Raw genomic sequence first — 22,139 nt, forward strand, 5'->3', positions numbered from 1 at the left:
GTTTGCAAAGGAAGAGTGGTCCAACATTCCGGCTGAGAGGTGTAAGAAGCTTATTGATGGTTATAGGAAGTGACTGATTTCATTTATTTTTTCCAAAGGGTGTGCAACCAAATATTAAGTTAAGGGTGCCAATAATTTTGTCCAGACCATTTTTGGAGTTTGGTGTGACATAGTGTCCATTCTGCTTTTTTTTTCCCTCCCTTCTTTGGTTTAGTTTCAATACACACAAAGGGAATAAACATGTGTATAGCAAAACGTGTTCCTGCAATCCTTTTCTGTGAGAAATACTTCATTTTCTAGAAAAATTTCAGGAGTGCCAACATTTACGGCTATGCCTATATGTATACAAATACAGTATCTCATATAAGTGAGTCCACCCCTCACATTTTTGTAAGTATTTTATATCTTTTCATGTGACAATACTGAAGAAACAGATACTCTGTCACAATGTAAGTAGTGAGTGCACAGCCGGTATAACTGTGTTTAATGTTGTATCTCTTCAAAATTAAACACAACCATTAACAAAAGTGAGTACACCCCTAAGTCAATGTCTGAGTTAGGCACAATTAGCCATTTTCCCTCTCCGATGTCATGTGACTTTTAAGTGTTACAGGATATCAGGTGTGAATGGGGAGCAGGTGCCTTAAATTTGGTGTTATCGCTCTCACACTCTCAGCAAGGTACCTCATGGAAAATTAATCTCGAAGGGTCTGAAAAAATAAAGTGTAGCTCTACATAAAGATGTTTTAGGCTCTGAAAGGATTGACAAAACCCTGGAAGTGAGCTGCAGCACCTTGGGCAAGACCATTAGCACATTCACAGAACAGGTTCCATTTGGCACAGGAATGGCCATGGTCGATCAAAGAAGTTGCGTGCAGAGACATAAGACATAAATAATGGCGCACAACGAGTTTCGAGGGGCATGACCCCCCTCTTCGTCAGGCCCCTTGAAACGTGCTGTCCGCCATTATTTATGTCTTAGAAAATAAAAAAGTTTATTAAGTCCGTGCCTACGGTTAAAATTATTCACTACTGCTGGAGGAGTGCCAGGAAGACATCTTTATCTGCTGTGGGAACAGCACACTCCTACCTGATCTTTTAAAGATAAAGCACAAGAAAGCCTGCTAACTGTTTGCTTAAGAAACGCAGACTAAGGATTACTTAGTTCGAGGATTACTCGAACTATGTCATATGGTCAGATGAGACCAAGATATATTCCTTCCTTTTTGGAGACTGGACCACAGGAAAGTATGGCAACATTTTAACAACTCCAAACACTCACCAGCTCTGTGATGTCTTCATGGAGGTGTGGAAGAAGACTCCTGTGGCAACCTGTGAAACTAGTGAACTCCATGACCAACAGGCTTATGGCAGTGCTAGAAAATAATGGTGGCCACACACAATATTGACACTTTGGGCCCAATCTGGACATTTCCACTTAGGGGTGGACTCACTAATATGAGATACTGTATATATGAGTGTGGTGATGGCAGGCTCCCTGACTACAAACTTTAAGGTTGAGTGACCTTTGAGACATTTATTTTTCTTACTAAAAAGCATGTCTTAATTGAAACAAATAGAAAATAAAGGTAGAGAATGTGGATCTGACATATGGATTTGTAAGCAAGACACTTTTTTAATTTTTTTAACCAAAAGCAAGATTGAATCTTGAGACAAATGAGGGAGGAAATCTCATCTGAGGCCTTGTGCACATTTCTGCCATGTAGATCCATGCAATGTTAAAGGAGATAGATTATGCTGAAAAACTTATCTCCTATCCAAAGGGGATCGCATTTTAGATTTAGACCCACTGCAATCTTCTGTATGAGGCCACAGCTCTCCCTTGGAATGGCGCATCATGACCCCCGCACAAAATGTCAGCCGACATTCCCTCTTCATACATTCTCCCAATCCTCTTTTGGATCTTCCAAATGCTCTCTAGCAAGCTTCAGATGGGCCTGGATATGTACTGGCTTAAGCAGGGGGACACGTCTGGCACTGCATGATTTGAGTCCCTGGCGGCGTAGTGTGTTACTGATGAAGGTCTTTGTTATTTTGCTCTCTGCAGTCATTCACTAGGTGGTTCTGGGATTTTTGCTCCCCATTCTTATTTTGACACCACGGGGTGAGATCTTGCGTGGAGCCCCAGATGGAGGGAGATTATCAGTGGTTTTGTATGTCTTCCATTTTCTAATAATTGCTCCCACAGTTGATTTCTTCGCACCAAGCTGCCCAGCCTGGTGCAGGTCTACAATTTTGTTTCTGGTGTCCTTCGACAGCTCTTTGGTCCTGGCCATAGTGGAGTTTGGAGTGTGACTGTTTGAGGTTGTGGACTGGTGTCTTTTATACTGATACGTTCAAACAGGTACCATTAATACAGGTAACAAGTGGAGAACAGAGGAGACTCTTAAAGGGGTACTCCCATGGAAACCTTTTTTATTTTTTTTAAATCAACTGGTGCCAGAAAGTTAAACAGATTTGTAAATTACTTCTATTAAAAAATCTTAATCCTTCCAGTACTTATTAGCTGCTGAATACTACAGAGGAATTTGGTTTTCTTGGAACACGGAGCTCTCTGCTGACATCATGACCACAGTGCGCTCTGCTGACATCTCTGTCCATTTTAGGAACTGTCCAGAGCAGCATATGTTTGCTATGGGGATTTTCTTCTACTCTGGACAGTTCTTAAAATGGACAGAGATGTCAGCAGAGAGCACTGTGCTCGTGATGACAGCAGAGAGCTCTGTGTTCCAAAAAGAAAACCATTTTCTCTGTAGTATTCAGCAGCTAATAAGTACTGGAAGGATTAAGAATGTTTAATAGAAGTAATTTACAAATCTGTTTAACTTTCTGGCACGAGTTGATTTAAAAAAAAAAAGTTTTCTATGGGAGTACCCCTTTTAAAGGGGCATTCCGGTGAAAACCTTTTTTTCTTTGAAATCAACTGTTGGCAGAAAGTTATACATATTTGTAAATTACTTCTATTAAAAATTCTTAATCCATCCTGTACTTATTGGCTGCTGAATACTACAGAGGAAATTCTTTTCTTTTCGGAATGCTCTCTGATGACATCATGAGCACAGTTCTCTCTGCTGACGTTATTATAATAATCATGCTTTATTTATTGTTGTCCTTAGTGGGATTTGAACCCAAGTCCCCAGCAGTGCTAACCACTGAGCCACTATGCTGCCCTTAGCATACATCTGCTATGCACGGTTGCTAAAATGGACAGAGATGTCACCAGAGAGCACTGTGCTCGTGATGTCATCAGTGTTCCAAAAAGAAAGGAATTTCCTCTGTAGCATTCAGCAGCTAATAAGTACTGGAAGGATTAAGATTTTTTAATAGAAGTAATTTACAAATATGTTTAACTTTCTGCCACCAGTTGATTTAAAAGAAAAAAGGTTTTCACCGGAGTACCCCTTTAAAGATCAGGCCTGTGAGAGCCAGAAATCTTGCTTGTTTGTAGGTGACCAAATACTTATCTTCCACCATAATTTGCAAAGAAATTCTTTAAAAATCAGACAATGTGATATTATGGATTTTTTTTTTTTTATCATTATGTCTCTCATAGTTGAGGTATACCTATGATGAAAATTACAGGCCTCTCTCATCTTTTTAGGTGGGAGAACTTGCACAATTGGTGGCTGACTAAATACTTTTTTTTTCCCCCACTGTAGGACAGGGAAAGGTTGTACATGTGTGTTCAAAGATGTTATTTTGCATACCTTGATTGTATGTGAAGTGGTTTTTTGAGTTACTGTTGATTTTTTTAAAATTTTGAACCAGTCTGCCCATTCTCCTCTGACATCAATAAGGCATTTTAGCCACACAACTGATGCTCACTGGACATTTTACTTTTTTTTTAGGACCTTTCTTTGTTAATCTTAGAGATGTCTGTGGGTCCGTCTGATACCAACAACCATGCCCCATTCAAAGTAATTGAAATCCCTTCTCTTTCCCATTCTGATGCTCAGTTTGTACTACAGCAAGGTGTCTTGACCAAGTCTACATGCCTAAATGCATTGAGTTGCTGCACTGTGATGGACTGATTTTGCTAATTGTGTTAACAAGCAATTGAACAGGTGCACCTAATAAAGTGGCAAGGGAATGTATATGAATTATGCATTGAAAAAGGAAAGTTGCTTCTTTTTTCAGCAACACATACTGTATGCACGTGTTGAATTCCTGTTGAAAACAAATTGAAGTAAAAGCTATGCAGCTTTTATATGGAATCCTACAGGAAATCTGTATATAAATCTGAACAAGGCTTATCTGCTCCCTTATCTTTCACACTGCAAAGAGATCTAGTAGATTCCCCCTGAATTGCTGTCATGCTGCTGGATTCACAATACTACAACTAGCAACTTCCATATAAAGATAAACAGGCAGCTTGTAATCTCCCCCTCAGTAAGTAAGTTCTTTTAGATGTTTCTCTGAACAAGGGGGAAGTAAATGGCTGAAATAATACAGGTCTCTGTTAGGTCAGCAGGATCCCATTACTCAAGTTTTTGAAGCAAACTTTCTGCCCGTAAAATTCCCTCCAGAACATTGAACACAGTCAATAAACAGTCAATATTCTGGCAGATTTCTGCTCCGCAGACATTGGCGAATATGGGGGCAGTCACCACTGTCAGCAATACAGCCAGCGCGGAATTCCTCTGAAAAAAATGATTGTTTATTCTTTCGGTGGGTCTGGAGTCTAAAATTTCTGCAGCGTAAAATCTCCAGTGTTAGGCTGGGTTCACACTACGTTTTGTCCCATACGGGAGCGCATACGGCAGGGGGGAGCTAAAAGCTCGCGCTCCCGTATGTGACCGTATGCGCTCCCGTATGCCATTCATTTCAATGAGCCGACCGGAGTGAAACGTTCGGTCGACTCATTTTTGCGCCGTATGCGCTTTTACAACCGGACCTCAAACCGTGGTTGACCACAGTTTTAGGTCCGGTTGTAAAAGCGCATACGGCGCAAAAATGAGCCGACCGGACCGAACGTTTCACTCCGGTCGGCTCATTGAAATGAATGGCATACGGGAGCGCATATGGTCACATACGGGAGCGCAAGCTTTTAGCTCCCCCCTGCCGTATGCGCTCCCGTATGGTACAAAACGTAGTGTGAACCCAGCCTGAACCGGTTATTGGAAAGCCCATTCACACCAATGTTTTCTTCATGCAGTGACTCAGAAATTCCATAGTGTGAACATGCCCTTTCTCAAATTGACATAAATATAGTGTGCAGCCTGCTAAATACTTCAGTAACGGTTACTTCACACCACCAATGCGTTTTGTAGTTTTCACCAATGTGAGCTCACAGGTAAATGGTGCTATTGTACACCATATACAGCAACTTTAAACCGATATACCTGGGCAAAACTTCCATGGCGAGCACATGATTCCCGGTCAGCACGTATTCACAAAGAATTTACTCACGACCACCATGTTCAGGTCTTCTTGCATCTTTCTTTATTTGCATGATTTCACATTCTTACGGTACATGACGTCTCTAATTGGGGTACGATGGTATACATCCCAGACAGGTAAGTTGACAAATGCCTCTGCTCCAGAAGTATTTGTCAACTTACCTGTCTGGGATGTATACCATAGTAACCCAATTAGAGACGTCATGTACCGTAAGAATGTGAAATCATGCAAATAAAGAAAGAAATATGCAAGAAGACCTGAACATGGTGGTCGTGAGTAAATTCTTTGTGAATACGTGCTGACCGGGAATCATGTGCTCGTTGTGAAAGTTTTGCCCAGCCTGCTAAATAACCAAGAGGAATAAATGTAAGGTATTTATGAAAATAACACACAGAAATATACAGTATTGTACTAACTATTTTCCATATCCAGTATATTGATTTTTATTCAGTCCTAAGTACTTTTCGTCCTGTGCATTCTTATGTCATAGTAAGGCTATGTTCACACGGCTTAAAATGTGTGGAATGTCCGCCTGGAAAACACAGGTGGACATTCCGCACATTTGCTTGTTTTAACAGCACTAGGACCGATTGGAAATGCATTGTCTTTATAAACTGCAATGCATTTCTCAGCAGAATGCGCAGAAACATTGAGCAGGTTTGATGTTTCTGCGGACGCCAAAATCTGAAATTCTGGCATGTGCATAGTGCAGCATAATCCCATTGTCATCAATGGGATTCTGCTATAGTGGGATTTTTTAACTGAATATTTCTGCAGAATTCCACTCGCAAATTCCGCCGTGTGAACATTGCTTTAAAGGAGTATTCCAGCGAAAACTTTCGTATCCCCTATCCACAGGAGCTGATTGCCGGGGGGGGGGGGGGGTGGTTCTACTGCTGCGACTCTCAGGGAGGAGCGCGTGTGATCTACTGGTAGACGGCACATGCTCCATTCATTTCTGTGGGAGTGCCGATAACACCTGAGAACTGTACTCGGGTCTTTTCGGTGCTCCCATAGAAATGAATGGAGCATGGGCTCCTCACTGAGTGCTGGGGTCTGATAATGGGGGGGGCAGAGGGTGGAGCTCAGTGGCTAGACCCCCGGCAGGAGTTAATTTTCTCCTTTAAAGCTATGTTCACACAACATAATTTCCTCACTGAATTTCCTCTACTTCCTCATAAACCATGGCACACAAGTAAATTTAAAGGGGTACGCCTGTGGGAAGAAAAAATTTTTTTAACTCAACTGGTGGCAGATTACAGATTTAGTGAATTACTTCTATTAAAAAAATCTTGATCCTTCCAATATTTTTTAGGGGCTATATGCTACAGAAGAAATGCTTTTCTTCTTGGATTTCTCTGATGTCATGACCACAGTGCTCTCTGCTGACCTCTGATGTCCATTTTTGGAACTGTCCAGAGCAGGAGAAAATCTCCATAGCAAACATATGCTGCTCTGGACAGTTCCTAAAATGGACAGCAGAGGTCAGCAGAGAGCACAGTGGTCATGATATCAGAGAAATCCAAAAAGAAAAGCATTTCTTCTGTAGTATACAGCCCATAAAATGTATTGGAAGGATTAAGATTTTTTAATAGAAGTAATTTACAGATCTGTTTTAACTTTCTGGCACCAGTTGATTTAAAAAAAAAAAATTCCACGGGAGTACCCCTTTAAGCAGAATCCAAGCAGAATTTTTATTTGGAAACTCTGCCTGGAATCAAAGCCCCATTGATGTCAATAGAAGCTCCTCACAAGGAGTATTTTCTGCTTCAATTGACATGTCTGCTTCAAATTACTTGTGTGCCATGGTTTTTGCATGGAGAAGTAGAGGAAGCCCAGTGAGGACATTTTGCCGTGTGAACATAGCGTTAGGATGGAAGCCTGATATTCTTTGCACCCAACGTATCATTTACAGTTACAATTCTCCTGTAAAGTTACTCCAATGTGGCTCAATATGTTTGCTAGTTAACTCATAATTCATCCAGACGTGATACATGGGGAATGCAAAATTAACTCATATACTGGAATATTCCCTACATTCCCAGGATTCTTGAATAAGCTATCCCCTAAAGTTGTGGCTATGTATACAATGAATTTAAAAGTAAAATATGTGAACTTTATTAAACATTCCTAATTCTATCAAACTACGTTTTATTTGTTCTAAAACCTTCTTTGCCTAGGTTGTTGCACAACACTTGGTTCTAGCCATAACTCATCATTGAGATGTACTGAATGGAGTACATACCACACCATATAGTTTTCCCCTACTGTCCATGGCAATGTACAGTCCAGTTCCAGCTGAATGCATGGCAACCACGCCAACATTTACAGAGTAAACTTGAAATATACCTAGTGAAGAAAAATGGTTATTAAAAAACAAAATATGCAAACTTTAATAAAATTTTTTAGTTGCAGCATCACATCTAAAGGGAATTTTTTAGGATAGGCCATCAATATTAGATATTTGGGGAGGCCAGACTGCGGCATCAGTGGCCTCTGCAAACAGCATGAGTACCAGGAGCCACCCTAGCATCAATCTGATATTGATAATTAAATTGATTTAGAAGAAATTAAATACACTGCTCAAAAAAATAAAGGGAACACTTAAACAACAGAATGTAACTCCAAGTCAATCACACTTCTGTGAAATCACACTGTCCACTCAGGAAGTAACACTGATTGACAATTTCACATGCTGTTGTGCAAATGGAACAGACAACAGGTGGAAATAATAGGCAATTAGCAAGACACCCCCAATAAAGGAGTGGTTCTGCAGGTGGTGACCACAGACCACTTCTCAGTTCCTATGCTTCCTGGCTGATGTTTTGGTCACTTTTTAGTGCTTTCACTCTAGTGGTAGCGTTAGACAGTCTACAACCCACACGAGTGGCTCAGGTAGTGCAGCTCATCCAGGATGGCATATCCATGCAAACTGTGGCAAGAAGGTTTGCTGTGTCTGTCAGTGTAGTGTCCAGAGCATGGAGGTGCTACCAGTAGACATTCCAGTGCATCAGGAGGGCAACAACCCAGCAGCAGCAGGACCACTACCTCCGCTTTTGTGCAAGGAGGAGCACTGCCAAAGCCCTGCAAAATGACCTCCAGCAGGCCACAAATGTGCATGTGTCCACTCAAATGGTCAGAAACAGATTCCATAAGGGTGGTATTGTTAAGGATGGGTTAATGCGCGGCCTTAATTGGTGAGTGACTACCGTTGTACTATTTTTCCAAGTGTCGGCGTAAGAAAATTCACACCATGCCAGGTTGGTATGAGTTCCCTCCTCTGTGTTGACTCCAGGAAGTTCTGATTTATTACAGAAAGTAAATTTTGGTTTATACATTTGGAAAAAGGAGGGTTCGTTATGACATCACAATTAGCATGTTACATTTTGATTGGTTCTATTGTTGTGTCCGTATATATTAGCATATCCAGTGTCCATTAATTTCTTGGCACAAGTTCTCTGTTCGGCAGATGTTTAGTCTTTCTACTCCCGCATGGAGTAATTTCAAGGCCTATATTCAGAGTCACGAGCAGATAGCATTCTGATGTATATGGGTTAAAGGGTAGGCAACAGATATATTTTTCCAGCAGCAATGGCATTTTAGTATTAGTATATTGATCAGTCATTAGAAACATAAGGGTCATCCCTATCAATTCCCCCCTAAAAGATGACTGATCAATATGCTAATAGTAAAATGCCATTGCTGCTGGAAAAATATCTGTAAAAAAATATAGAAAAATAGTACAGCTGTAGTCACTCACAGATATAGGCTGCACATTAACCCATCCTTAACAGTATGAGGGCCCAGCGTCCACAGGTGGGGGGTTGTGCTTACAGCCCAACACTGTGCAGGACGTTTGGCATTTGCCAGAGAACACCAAGATTGGCATATTCGCCACTGGCGCCCTGTGCTCTTCACAGATGAAAGCAGGTTTACACTGAGCACATGTGACAGACAGAGTCTGGAGAGGCCGTGGAGAACGTTCTGCTGCCTGCAACATACTCCAGCATGATTGCCAGTAATGGTGTGGGGTGGCATTTCTTTGGGAGGCCGCACAGCCCTCCATGTGCTTGCCAGAGGTAGCCTGACTGCCATTAGGTACCGAGATGAGATCCTCAGACCCCTTGTGAGACCATATACTGGAGCGGTTGGCCCTGGGTTCCTCCTAATGCAAGACAATGCTAGACCTCATGTAGCTGGAGTGTGTCAGCAGTTCCTGCAAGAGGAAGGCATTGATGCTATGGACTGGCCCGCCCGTTACCCAGACCTGAATCCGATTGAGCACATGTGGGGCATCATGTCTTTCTCCATCCACCCACGCCATGTTGCAATACAGACTGGCCACCTCATCAGGAGAATGTCCAGGCATTGTAGGGAGGTCATACGGGCATGTGGAGGCCACACACACTACTGACCCTCATTTTGACTTGTTTTAAGGACATTACATCAAAGTTGGATCAGCCTGTAGTTTGGTTTTCCACTTTGATTTTGAGTGTAACTCCATATCCAGACCTCCATGAGTTGATAAATTTGATTTCCATTGATAATTTTTGTGTGATTTTGTTGTCAGTACATTCAACTATGTAAAGACGAAAGTATTTCATATGATTAGTTCATTCATTCAGATCTAGGATGAGTTATCTTTAGTGTTCCCTTTATTTTTGTATATTGTGAATTTCCCAAATTTTCTTTTATCCTTGTGCAATTCGATTGCATTGTAATTTTGAAAGTTATAAACTTCTTGAAATGATCTTGCGTTTACTTACTGTTAGTACTGAATTTTCGTATTCCTCTTACTTGGCCTGTTTGATCAATGGATAGAAAGTAATGAGTTGCAGAAAAGAAGCGACGCCATCGTACATCTCCTTCCAAATGTTTGTAGCTGTGAATCAGGCGATTCCCTTTCACACAGGGGGATAATGTTGAAACAGCAAGAAGTAACAAAATGCAGAATTTCAAATAGAGAGAGGTTGTTGTTGGGAAAGGGGCCTTGTGCATTCCAAATCAATTTTCAAATCAATGCATTCCAAACCTTTTTAATGAGAAACAAGATAACATTATTATGTTTATCCAAGCACACCTGGTAGTATTTCACCAGACTAAAGCTACCCATAAACATAAAATAAGTGTCGTTCAAAATGGGAAATTTTTTAAATATTGATTGATATTCATTTAGAGGTTATGAGCATGATGGTTGACAGCAGACTATTGTCTGCCAAAAATGTGATCGGTGAAGTTGGGTTCTTACTGCATCTGTAGGCTAAAAGTATGGTATAATTGTCTGTGTGTGGCCAGTCATTTGCCATTTTGCAATCTTTATTCCAGACATATCAACAGGGTCTCCCACAGCCATTGACCAATTTGTTGTTGATGCCTGTTTTATTTGAGTTACAGTAACTCATTAGACCACTCATGGACAGACTGGGGTATCGTGAAAAAGAGGGTAGGGCCACACGTGGTGTACTTGCTTTAGATTTTCGACACATCTAAATGTGTAGCATTTATTGTAGCAGCAAAGTGGATTACGTTTTAACAAATCTTATAATCACCTAGCAGAAAGAATTCACAGAAAATCTGTACAGACAATTAACATTCAATTTTTGTATTTAACCCCTTTTCCCAGGCAGTGACTTTTGGAAAAATAAGAGATATGGCTTTTAGGAGGTAAAGAGTTAATTTTGCAAATTTTGGCTTGTGTTTTTTGCTTTTTGATTGCCATTTTGGAGTAGAAGGGACTTTTTGATCACTTTTAATTCAATTTTATCTGATAAGTTCTGGTATTTTTTTTAAATGTACACTGTTCATTATGTGGGATCAATAACCTATTTTGACAGTTCTGCAAGGGGCTGTACCAAGTATGCTTATTTATTTATTTATAATTTTATTTAAAAGTGGGAAAGGTTTTTTTTTTTGTATTTTTATTAGGGGAGTCCCGAACGAAGGTCAGAGTGCCGAAACACGCGTAGGAGTGGCGCCATCCTGGTCCCTGCCCAGCATTTTCTTGAGTGGGTATTTTTCATGTACTATCCTGTTGCACTGATGCCTTATGTTTAGATTTATAGCACTTTAGGCATATGGCACTTTCACTATCATACTATATTGTGCTCAACTACTTTTATTGTCCCATATTGCTGCTAAATATATTACATGCACCTTAACTGGGTACTCCGGCGCTTAGACGTCTTATCCCCTATCCAAAGGTATAAAATATCACCCCTAATGACTATAACCTATAATGTTATTACTCTCCAGAATCTAATGACTATATCCTGTAATGTTATTACTCTCCAGAATCTAATGACTATATCCTGTAATATTATTACTCTTCAGAATCTAATGACTATATCCTGTAATATTATTATTCTCCAGAATCTAATGACTATATCCTGTAATATTATTACACTCCAGAATCTAATGACTATATCCTGTAATATTATTACACTCCAGACTCTAATGACTATATCCTGTAATGTTATTACTCTCCAGAATCTAATGACTATATCCTGTAATATTATTACTCTCCAGAATCTAATGACTATATCCTGTAATATTATTACTCTCCAGAATCTAATGTATAACCTGTAATATTATTACACTCCAGAATCTAATGACTATATCCTGTAATATTGTTACTCTCCAGAATCTAATGACTATATCCTGTAATGTTATTACTCTCCAGAATCTAATGACTATATCCTGTAATGTTATTACACTCCAGACTCTAATGACTATATCCTGTAATGTTATTACACTCCAGAATCTAATGACTATATCCTGTAATATTATTACACTCCAGAATCTAATGACTATATCCTGTAATATTATTACTCTCCAGAAGCTAATGACTATATCCTGTAATGTTATTGCACTCCAGAATCCAATGACTATAACCTGTAATATTATTACTCACCAGAATCTAATGACTATAACCTGTAATATTATTACACTCCAGAATCTAATAACTATATCCTGTAATATTATTACACTCCAGAATCTAATGACTATATCCTGTAATATTATTACACTCCAGAATCTAATGACTATATCCTGTAATGTTATTACTCTCCAGAAACTAATGTATAACCTATAATGTTATTACTCTCCAGAATCTAATGACTGTAACCTGTAATATTATTACTCTCCAGAATCGAATGACTCTAACCTATAATGTTATTACACTCCAGAATCTAATGACTATATCCTGTAATATTATTACTCTCCAGAATCTAATGACTATAACCTGTAATGTTATTGCTCTCCAGAATCTAATGACTATATCCTGTAATATTATTACTCTCCAGAATCTAATGACTATTTCCTGTAATATTATTACTCTCCAGAATCTAATGACTATTTCCTGTAATATTATTACTCTCCAGAATCTAATGACTATATCCTGTAATGTTATTGCTCTCCAGAATCTAATGACTACCGTATATCCTGTAATATTATTACTCTCCAAAATCTAATTACTATATCCTGTAATGTTATTACTCTCCGTAATCTATTTACTATATCCTGTAATATTATTACACTCCAGAATCTAATGACTATATCCTGTAATATTATGACACTCCAGAATCTTATGACTATATCCTGTAATATTATTACACTCCAGAATCTAATGACTATATCCTGTAATGTTATTACTCTTCATAATCTAATGACTATATCCTGTAATATTATTACTCTCCAGAATCTAATGACTATATCCTGTAATGTTATTACTCTCCAGAATCTAATGACTGTAACCTGTAATGTTATTACACTTCAGAATCTAATGACTATATCCTGTAATATTATTACTCTCCAGAAGCTAATGACTATATCCTGTAATGTTATTGCTCTCCAGAATCTAATGACTATATCCTGTAATATTATTACTCTCCAGAATCTAATGACTATATCCTGTAATGTTATTGCTCTCCAGAATCTAATGACTATATCCTGTAATATTATTACTCCCCAGAATCTAATGACTATATCCTGTAATATTATTACTCTCCATAATCTAATTACTATATCCTGTAATGTTATTACTCTCCAGAATCTATTGACTATATCCTGTAATATTATTATACTCCAGAATCTAATGACTATATTCTGTAATGTTATTACTCTCCAGAATCGAATGTATAACCTGTAATGTTATTACTCTCCAGAATCGAATGACTATATCCTGTAATATTATTACACGCCAGAATCTAATGACTATATCCTGTAATATTATTACACTTCAGAATCTAATGACTATATCCTGTAATGTTATTACACTCCAGAATCTAATGACTATATCCTGTAATATTATTACTCTCCAGAATCTAATGACTATATCCTGTAATGTTATTGCTCTCCAGAATCTAATGACTATATCCTGTAATATTATTACTCTCCAGAATCTAATGACTATATCCTGTAATATTATTGCTCTCCAGAATCTAATGACTATATCCTGTAATATTATTACTCTCCAGAATCTAATGACTATATCCTGTAATATTAATACATTCCAGAATCTAATGTATAACCTATAATGTTATTACACTCCAGAATCTAATGACTGTAACCTGTAATATTATTACTCTCCAGAATCGAATGACTCTAACCTATAATGTTATTACACTCCAGAATCTATTGACTATATCCTGTAATATTATTACTCTCCAGAATCTAATGACTATATCCTGTAAGGTTATTACTCTCCAGAATCTATTTACTATATCCTGTAATATTATTACACTCCAGAATCTAATGACTATATCCTGTAATATTATGACACTCCAGAATCTTATGACTATATCCTGTAATATTATTGCTCTCCAGAATCTAATGACTATATCATGTAATATTATTGCTCTCCAGAATCTAATGACTATATCATGTAATATTATTACTCTCCAGAATCTAATGACTGTATCCTGTAATATTATTACTCTCCAGAATCTAATGACTGTATCCTGTAATGTTATTACTCTCCAGAATCTAATGACTATATCCTGTAATGTTATTACACTACATAATCTAATGACTATATCCTGTAATGTTATTACACTCCAGAATCTAATGACTGTAACCTGTAATATTATTACTCTCCAGAATCGAATGACTCTAACCTATAATGTTATCACACTCCAGAATCTAATAACTATATCCTGTAATGTTATTACTCTCCAGAATCTAATGACTATATCCTGTAATATTATTACTCTCCAGAATCTAATGACTATATCCTGTAATATTATTGCTCTCCAGAATCTAATGACTATATCATGTAATATTATTACTCTCCAGAATCTAATGACTATATCCTGTAATGTTATTACTCTCCAGAATCTAATGACTATATCCTGTAATGTTATTACACTACATAATCTAATGACTTTATCCTGTAATGTTATTACACTCCAGAATCTAATGACTGTAACCTGTAATATTATTACTCTCCAGAATCGAATGACTCTAACCTATAATGTTATCACACTCCAGAATCTAATAACTATTTCCTGTAATGTTATTACTCTCCAGAATCTAATGACTATATCCTGTAATATTATTACTCTCCAGAATTTAATGACTATAACCTATAATGTTATCACACTCCAGAATCTAATGACTATATCCTGTAATATTATTACTCTCCAGAATCTAATGACTATATCCTGTAATGTTATTGCTCTCGAGAATCTAATGACTATATCCTGTAATGTTATTACTCTCCAGAATCTATTTACTATACCCTGTAATATTATTACACTCCAGAATCTAATGACTATATCCTGTAATATTATTACTCTCCAGAACCTAATGACTATATCCTGTAATGTTATTACTTTCCAGAACCTAATGACTATATCCTGTAATATTACTCTCCAGAATCTAATGACTATAACCTGTAATATTATTACACTCCAGAATCTAATGACTATATCCTGTAATATTATTACTCTCCAGAATCTAATGACTATATCCTGTAATATTATTACTCTCCAGAATCTAATGTATAACCTGTAATATTATTACTCTCCAGAATAATATTATTACACTCTATGATGTGTGTATATATGCAATGCATGTATGATGTGTTTATGTATGATTGCTGTGTGTAAGCTGTATGTATGACGTGTATGTATTATCTGTGTATATGTATGATGTGTGTGTATGTATGATAGATGTGCGTATGTATGCTAAATGTGAAGCTAGATGTATGTATGTATGATGTGTGTGTATGATAGATGTGTGCACCTACCTAAAGTGGGCTGCTACTACCTAAAGGGAGCTGCTACTACTATTACCTAAAGGGGGCTTCTACTATGAGTACTACCTAGGGGGGGCTACTGCTACTACTACCTAAATGGGGGCTGCTACTATTATATGTGGGAGGCCTTCTACTACTATATATGGGGACTGCAACCATATACTGGGACTTCAATTTAATAAAAGGGGCTACCACCTACAATGGGACCTACCAACAGGGAGTAACCCCTACTTACAGGAGGCTGCTACTGCCTACAGGGAATAAATACCAAGAGGTATCTACATGGGGACCTACCTACAGGCACTTATCTACTCTGGGCACCTCGGTAATGGGGGAAACCATGTAAAGGGACGTACTTAGTGGGGGTACCTACCTACTTTTTCTCCAATCTGTTTATCTACTTACTCTACTGTGTGAGACACCAAGGGGTAATTGTTACTGTATTAGAGTGCTATAGGTGCTTAAAGAGTACCGATCCTAAAATGTTTCTCTGGCAGGGTCTGTGGAGACGAATGGTGGATGGAAGAAATGACATGACTGTCTGGGCCGGATGGAGAAGAAAAAGAAAAGTGATCGACTCCAATTAGAATTTCACATCTTAATTGCTTGGTAGACTAGAGACTAATATATTATTGCATTGATCTAAGAAGCTATATTTGTTTCAGTTAATATGTGCAAGGGATATTATTCCCTTCTAAGCTACTAATGTTTATAGGTCTGACTGGTTCCCTGATGAGGCCATTGACAACAGATGGTTGAAACGCGTTGGACTAATGTACCAAAAATATATTGGAACCTATTTTTATACCAGCTTAGCTGGTGTAGATTTTATACCAGCTTAGCTGGTGTACATTAGTTTTTGCACGTTTGTGGTTTATTGTCACTGGTGGTGTCTGGATAGCTGCGAATCGCCGAGCATATTTTTCTATCCTTTTCTGCATTGTTTGTTATTTTTATCCCTCACTTATCTAAGTTGCTGAGTATATAGCCACTACATCTATTAGTGACTATTGGTTATCTATCTTCTATCTTATGGGGCACTACATCTAACTACATACCTCCCTAGTCTCTCCCCGTCAACTAATCATCTATCTTTTATGCTCTGCGATCCGTGACTATTACCAGACATCCACGTACACCGTTTATATAATTTTTGTAGAAGAATTGGGACTTATTTTTAAGTGTAGCCATTAAAGGCTATGTTTTAATATTATATATTTACAGAAGGGGCTCCAATCAGTCGGTGAATACGACTCCAATTAGAGAAGATGTCACCTGGTGTAACTGTATGTAATCACATATGTTCTGGAGAGCCTGTGTTGAGCCAAAGTCGCTACTAATATTCCCCCATGCAGTGACCATATATTAAAGTATTAGTTTTATTCGGTATCAGTATGGTAATATTATCCCGTCATTATATTGTGGTAATGGTAGTGGTCATATTGTGGCAGTATTATTTGTCCCTTGTATAGTGGTGTTATTGGTGATATTGGTCTATGTACAGTGGTGTTAATGGTAATATTGGTCTGTGTACAGTGGTGGTAATGGTGTTATTGGTCTACGTACAGTGGTATTAATGGTCATATTGGTCTGTATATAGTGGTGTTATTGGTGATACTGGTCTTTGTTATATTTTTATACCAAGAAAAACTATAGAGGCAAAATGACCATTTAGGATAAAATTCCAATCTTTATTTAGAAAACATCATTAAAATAATTTGCAAATATCACAAATCATATAAAAAGTTTGTGTTTGGTGAGAGAATCCACACCAGTGGATAAAGTGCACACAGGAGGTACTTATGCGATATAACTCATATCATATTTGTGTGTGGGAATGAACTATGCTATGACCGTCCAGCTATGGTTATTTCCTAGCCCTATAGGGGTAACATATAAACTACTCCCCAATCTGGACAGATGAAAGTGCAAAAATTGTCTAAACCAGCTCTATTGTCCCACAGCACTTCATGAATACGACCCGGAGGGGTGCAGTGGCATTATTGATATGGGTAAGAATTATTTATGAAGTGCTGTTGGACAATGGAGCTTGTTTAGACAATTTTTGCACTTACCCCTGTCCAGATTGGGGAGTATTGGGCAGTATTATTACTATATGATTCACTATACCAGGTTTGAAAAATGTATCCCCTATCCAAAGAATAGGGGATAGGTGTCGAAGGGGGGGTGTGTGCAATTTTCTGGGCTTGCCTCGGGTGCAAAAAGAGCTAGCTACAGCTCTGAATAGCGGTAGTGTGAAAGGAGCCCTAAAAGTGGCCGAGACCTCACCATTAATGATGATCTTGCCGCTACTGTCATTAACCCTTTAGACTTAATCAACTACAGTTACCAGTAGCTTAGTGGAGCTCATCAGACCCCAGCAACGCAATTAAAGGAGATATCCAGTGCTGAAAAACTTATCCCCTATCCTAAGAATAGGGGATAAGTTTCAGATCGCAGGGGGTCCGACCACTGGGGCCCCCTGCGATCTCTTGTATGGGGCCCCGGCAGCCAGCACAATGCGATGGCTGACATGCCCCCGAGTGGGAGAGCTGCCTTCGGCAATCATTGGCTCTGCCATAGCGATGTATTGAGGGGGCGTGTCGGCCACTGCTTCATGCGATGGTCGATACACACTATCTGTCCAGAAAGCCGGTGCCCCATACAGGAGATCGTAGGGGGCCCCAGTGGTCGGCCCCCCCCCCCCCCCCCCCCCGCAATCTGAAACTTATCCCCTATCCTTAGGATAGGGGATACGTTTTTCAGCACTGGACTGAAATGAAAGAAGCGATCTGATTGGGCAACTCAGCAACTTTTCCTCTGGAGAGGTTTTGATAAATCTCCTTTTTTTTTCCTACAAAAGTCGCACAAAATGTCACACATGCGCCTAAGCACTTTTTTGTGTGACTTTTGTGGGTAAGCAGCCTTACCTAAGCAAATTTCAGTTTTCACTCTGCAGTGATCAGGTATTTATGATGTGCCAAAGTTGCACGTAGGCAAAAAAAAAAAAGTCCCAAACCCCCCTTCAAAAAGTCGCAAGTCTGCTCCAGGTCTGACCTGGAGTACAAAACTCCTGTACGTAAGCAAATTCTAAAAAGTCGCAAAAAAGTTTCAACAGTCTCAGCTGCGACTTTTTTGTTTTGCTTATGTGCTCCAAATGTATCAACTACCTGTTATAGTATGATAAATATGTAGCACATAAGCAAAACTAAAGTAAAAAAGAAATTACTTCCAAACTTTCTTATTACAAGCAATGATAAATGTCCCCCATTGTGTGTGGCATTATTTTTATTTCAATGTATTATTTCAGCTGAACTTCAAACAAACTGTATCTATTGTGACTGCTCCATGACCGATCTATTTCTTATATTTATTGCTCTTAAGTTGTGTTTCTATTTCCATTTGACTTTGTGCACCAGTATTCCTTGTATTTGGAAAAATAAGAGTTATTGAGGGTGAAAAAAAACTAAAAAGCAAAAAATGAAAATTTGCTGTGTCCTCAAGGCCAAAATAGGCAGTTAATGCACCCCATGATTGTATTTGCCCTGTTACTGGGTGCTACAGTTACATTTACTGTCAACTAAAATTCCTAAGTCCTTTTCTATGTAATTTGTCCCCGGTATTTTTCCAAATAGTACATATTTCCAGCCTGGATGTTTTTTCCTTTTACCTTACATTTTGCAGTGTTACACCTCATGCCACTTCTAACTGAATATTATAATTACTTAGAAAATATAGCCATCTTTTTACCTGCATAGAAAGGGGCCCAAATAGTATATTTCTTCTAGACACTATAAAACAGTCACTGTCTGGTGAATAACAATACCATAAAGTTAACTGTCTGATTGCTCCCTCACAAATGGTATAAGTCAGTCTCATAAAAGGTGTGCTCTTTACATTAAAAAGCCTTTCCTTTTAATTATGCTTTAAAGACAGGTGACGTGTGGGTCACATTTGGCAAATTAATACAGTGGTCCCTCAAGTTACAATATTAATTGGTTCCAGGACAACCATTGTATGTTGAAACCATTACATGTTGAGACCATAACTCTATGGAAACTTGGTAATTGGTTCTGAAGCCACCAAAATGTCATCAAAAATAGGAAAAAATGAGGATTAAAGAAAAATAAGTAGAAAACTAATATAGCTAAAGCAAGTCCTTACATATAAAAGTAAGAAAGATCTGCTGGGAGCTGTAAATCACTGTCTAGGTCAGTGTTTCCCAACCAGGGTGCCTCCAGCTGTTGCAAAACTACAACTTCCAGCATGCCCGGACAGCCGTTGGCTGTCCGGGCATGCTGGGAGTTGTAGTTTTGCAACAACTGGAGGCACTCTTGTTGGGAAACAATGGTTTATGTAGAGGACAGGATCTTCTTCAGGGTCCTGTACAGTACACACAGTGTCCCAAATGGAGCCACCCTTACTTGCTCTCCAAAAGAGCAGCTAACCCTGGCACAGGTAAGGAGTAGTACAGAACTTGTAGTTCCTCCCTGTACTGTAGGGGGCGCTACCAGACAGCCAGTCAGTGCATGCACTTCAGTAATAGAGGTGATTTATCAGTAAAATGCCCATTCTGATTGGTCAGTTCCTCCAGTTGTGACACATATCACAGATCTGGACTGTCTGTAGCATTGTATGTTGAGCCTGGTTTCAAGTTACGATGGTCCAGAAAAAAACATTGTATGTTGAGGCCATTGTAAGTTGAGGTATCACTGTACTATTAGATCAGTATATTTACATATACATCAATGTCCCCAACTCTGAGTCCCCTTTTAGGGAAGGGTCACACATGGCAGATGTGTCACAGGGTCACACATGGCAGAAGTGGATGAGATTGAAAAAGTCTTATTCACATGCTGCAGAACCCCCCCCACCACACACACACAATATCCATGTGGAAATTAAAATGTCATATTAATTTCAATAGAGATCAAACCTGAAATAAACCTTTAATGTTGCAGATTTTACAGCGGAAACATGGCACAAAAGGAAAAATAGCCAGCACAACAACCTAATACACAGGTGCCCGCTGCTGTGGCAAATACAAAATGTACAAAAAAGAAAGTTGCAGACTGGAGGTGGTTTAGTCAATGGCTGATCCAACATGTCACACAGTCAGAGGCTATATGCACAGCAGAGGTGAGTTATCATGTTAGGGTCCCATCCGATATGAGGCCACCTCCGCGTGGTGGATGGGGGGACACATTTTGATCAAAAAGTGCGCTAAGAGCCTCAATTTTTTAACCAAGAGTGCAGTTGCAGCTTTCTCTTTTGTACATATTATATTTGAACTAATTGGCCAAGATTTACCATGACTTCTGCACCAGAATTTTGGCACTAAGAATGTGCCTTAGAGCAATCTCAAAATATTTATAATATGCAGTGTATCATCAAGGATAAGAAAATGTGCCTCGTCTGACAAAGAGGAATGGCTTGTTCATAAAGACAAGGAGCATATTTTTAAATTCAATAAAAAATTACATATAGTTTTTATCTAAACTAAGCTAAAATAATTAGTCTAAATTTACACTAGACAGATGTACCTTAGAGCAGACAGTCTACAGAATTGCCAGATTTATCAAGCATCGTGAGCCACTGTAATAAATCTGGCACATTCTTACACTGTCTAATGTAAGTTTGCATAGTCTAAGAATTAAAGGGGTATTCCAGGAAAAAAAATTTTTTATATATATCAACTGGCTCTTGAAAGTGAAATAGATTTGTAAATTACTTCTATTAAAAAAATCTTAATCCTTCCAATAATTATCAGCTGCTTAAGTTGAGTTGTTCTTTTCTGTCTGGCAACAGAGCTCTCTGCTGACATCTCTGCTTGTCTTGGGAACTGCACAGAGTAGAAGAGGTTTGCTATGGGGATTTGCTTCTACTCTGGACAGTTCCCGAGACACGTGTCATCAGAGAGCACTTAGACAGAAAACAACTCAACTTCAGCAGCTCATAAGTACTGAAAGGATTAAGATTTTTTTAAAAGAAGTAATTTACAAATCTGTTTAACTTTCTGGAGCCAGTTGAGATATATATATATATATATATATATATATATATATATATATATATATAAAAATGTTTTTCCTGGATTACCCCTTTAAACAGTATCCGTCAATTCCCCACAATTGTGTTTTCCCTGCAAGAAATCCAGATCAACATTTGCACAATTTGATGGGGATTTTCTGCTGCGGATTTTGGTGTGGAAGTGCTGCAAAAAATCTGTATGTGTTTGACAAAAGACATGCAATGTCACTGTTACAAACCTTGATCTAATTGACTTTAATGGGAAACAGGGAACTGAGCAGAAAAGAAGTGACATGTCACCTTTTCTGTGCTTTTACGCTCTGAAGCACTCACTGAAATCAATGGGAGGTTCATGGCTGACCCCTCACGCTGCCTGGAGCTCACAGAAATCCCAGTTCAGTGCTGCACAAGAGCGCAGGCTTAGCACATACCC

The 22,139-nt window shown here is 38.6% G+C and overlaps 1 protein-coding gene across 3 annotated transcripts in view; it reads right to left on the reverse strand.

Annotated features, from left to right (window-relative positions):
- The window catches only part of FGF22 (fibroblast growth factor 22), a 35,027-nt gene that overhangs the window by 7,171 nt on the left and 5,717 nt on the right, over window positions 1-22,139 (reverse strand). For all 3 annotated transcript variants that reach the window (XM_056518025.1, XM_056518024.1, XM_056518023.1), the window contains exons 3-4: window positions 10,188-10,429; window positions 7,667-7,770 (exon numbers count right to left, since the gene is read on the reverse strand). In XM_056518025.1, the coding sequence (XP_056374000.1) occupies window positions 7,667-7,770; window positions 10,188-10,419 (336 nt within the window). In that variant the 5' untranslated portion in view covers window positions 10,420-10,429. The remainder of the gene's footprint in view (window positions 1-7,666; window positions 7,771-10,187; window positions 10,430-22,139) is intronic.

Source organism: Hyla sarda, chromosome 1 (genome assembly GCF_029499605.1).
Source record: "Hyla sarda isolate aHylSar1 chromosome 1, aHylSar1.hap1, whole genome shotgun sequence".
NCBI lineage: Eukaryota > Metazoa > Chordata > Amphibia > Anura > Hylidae > Hyla > Hyla sarda.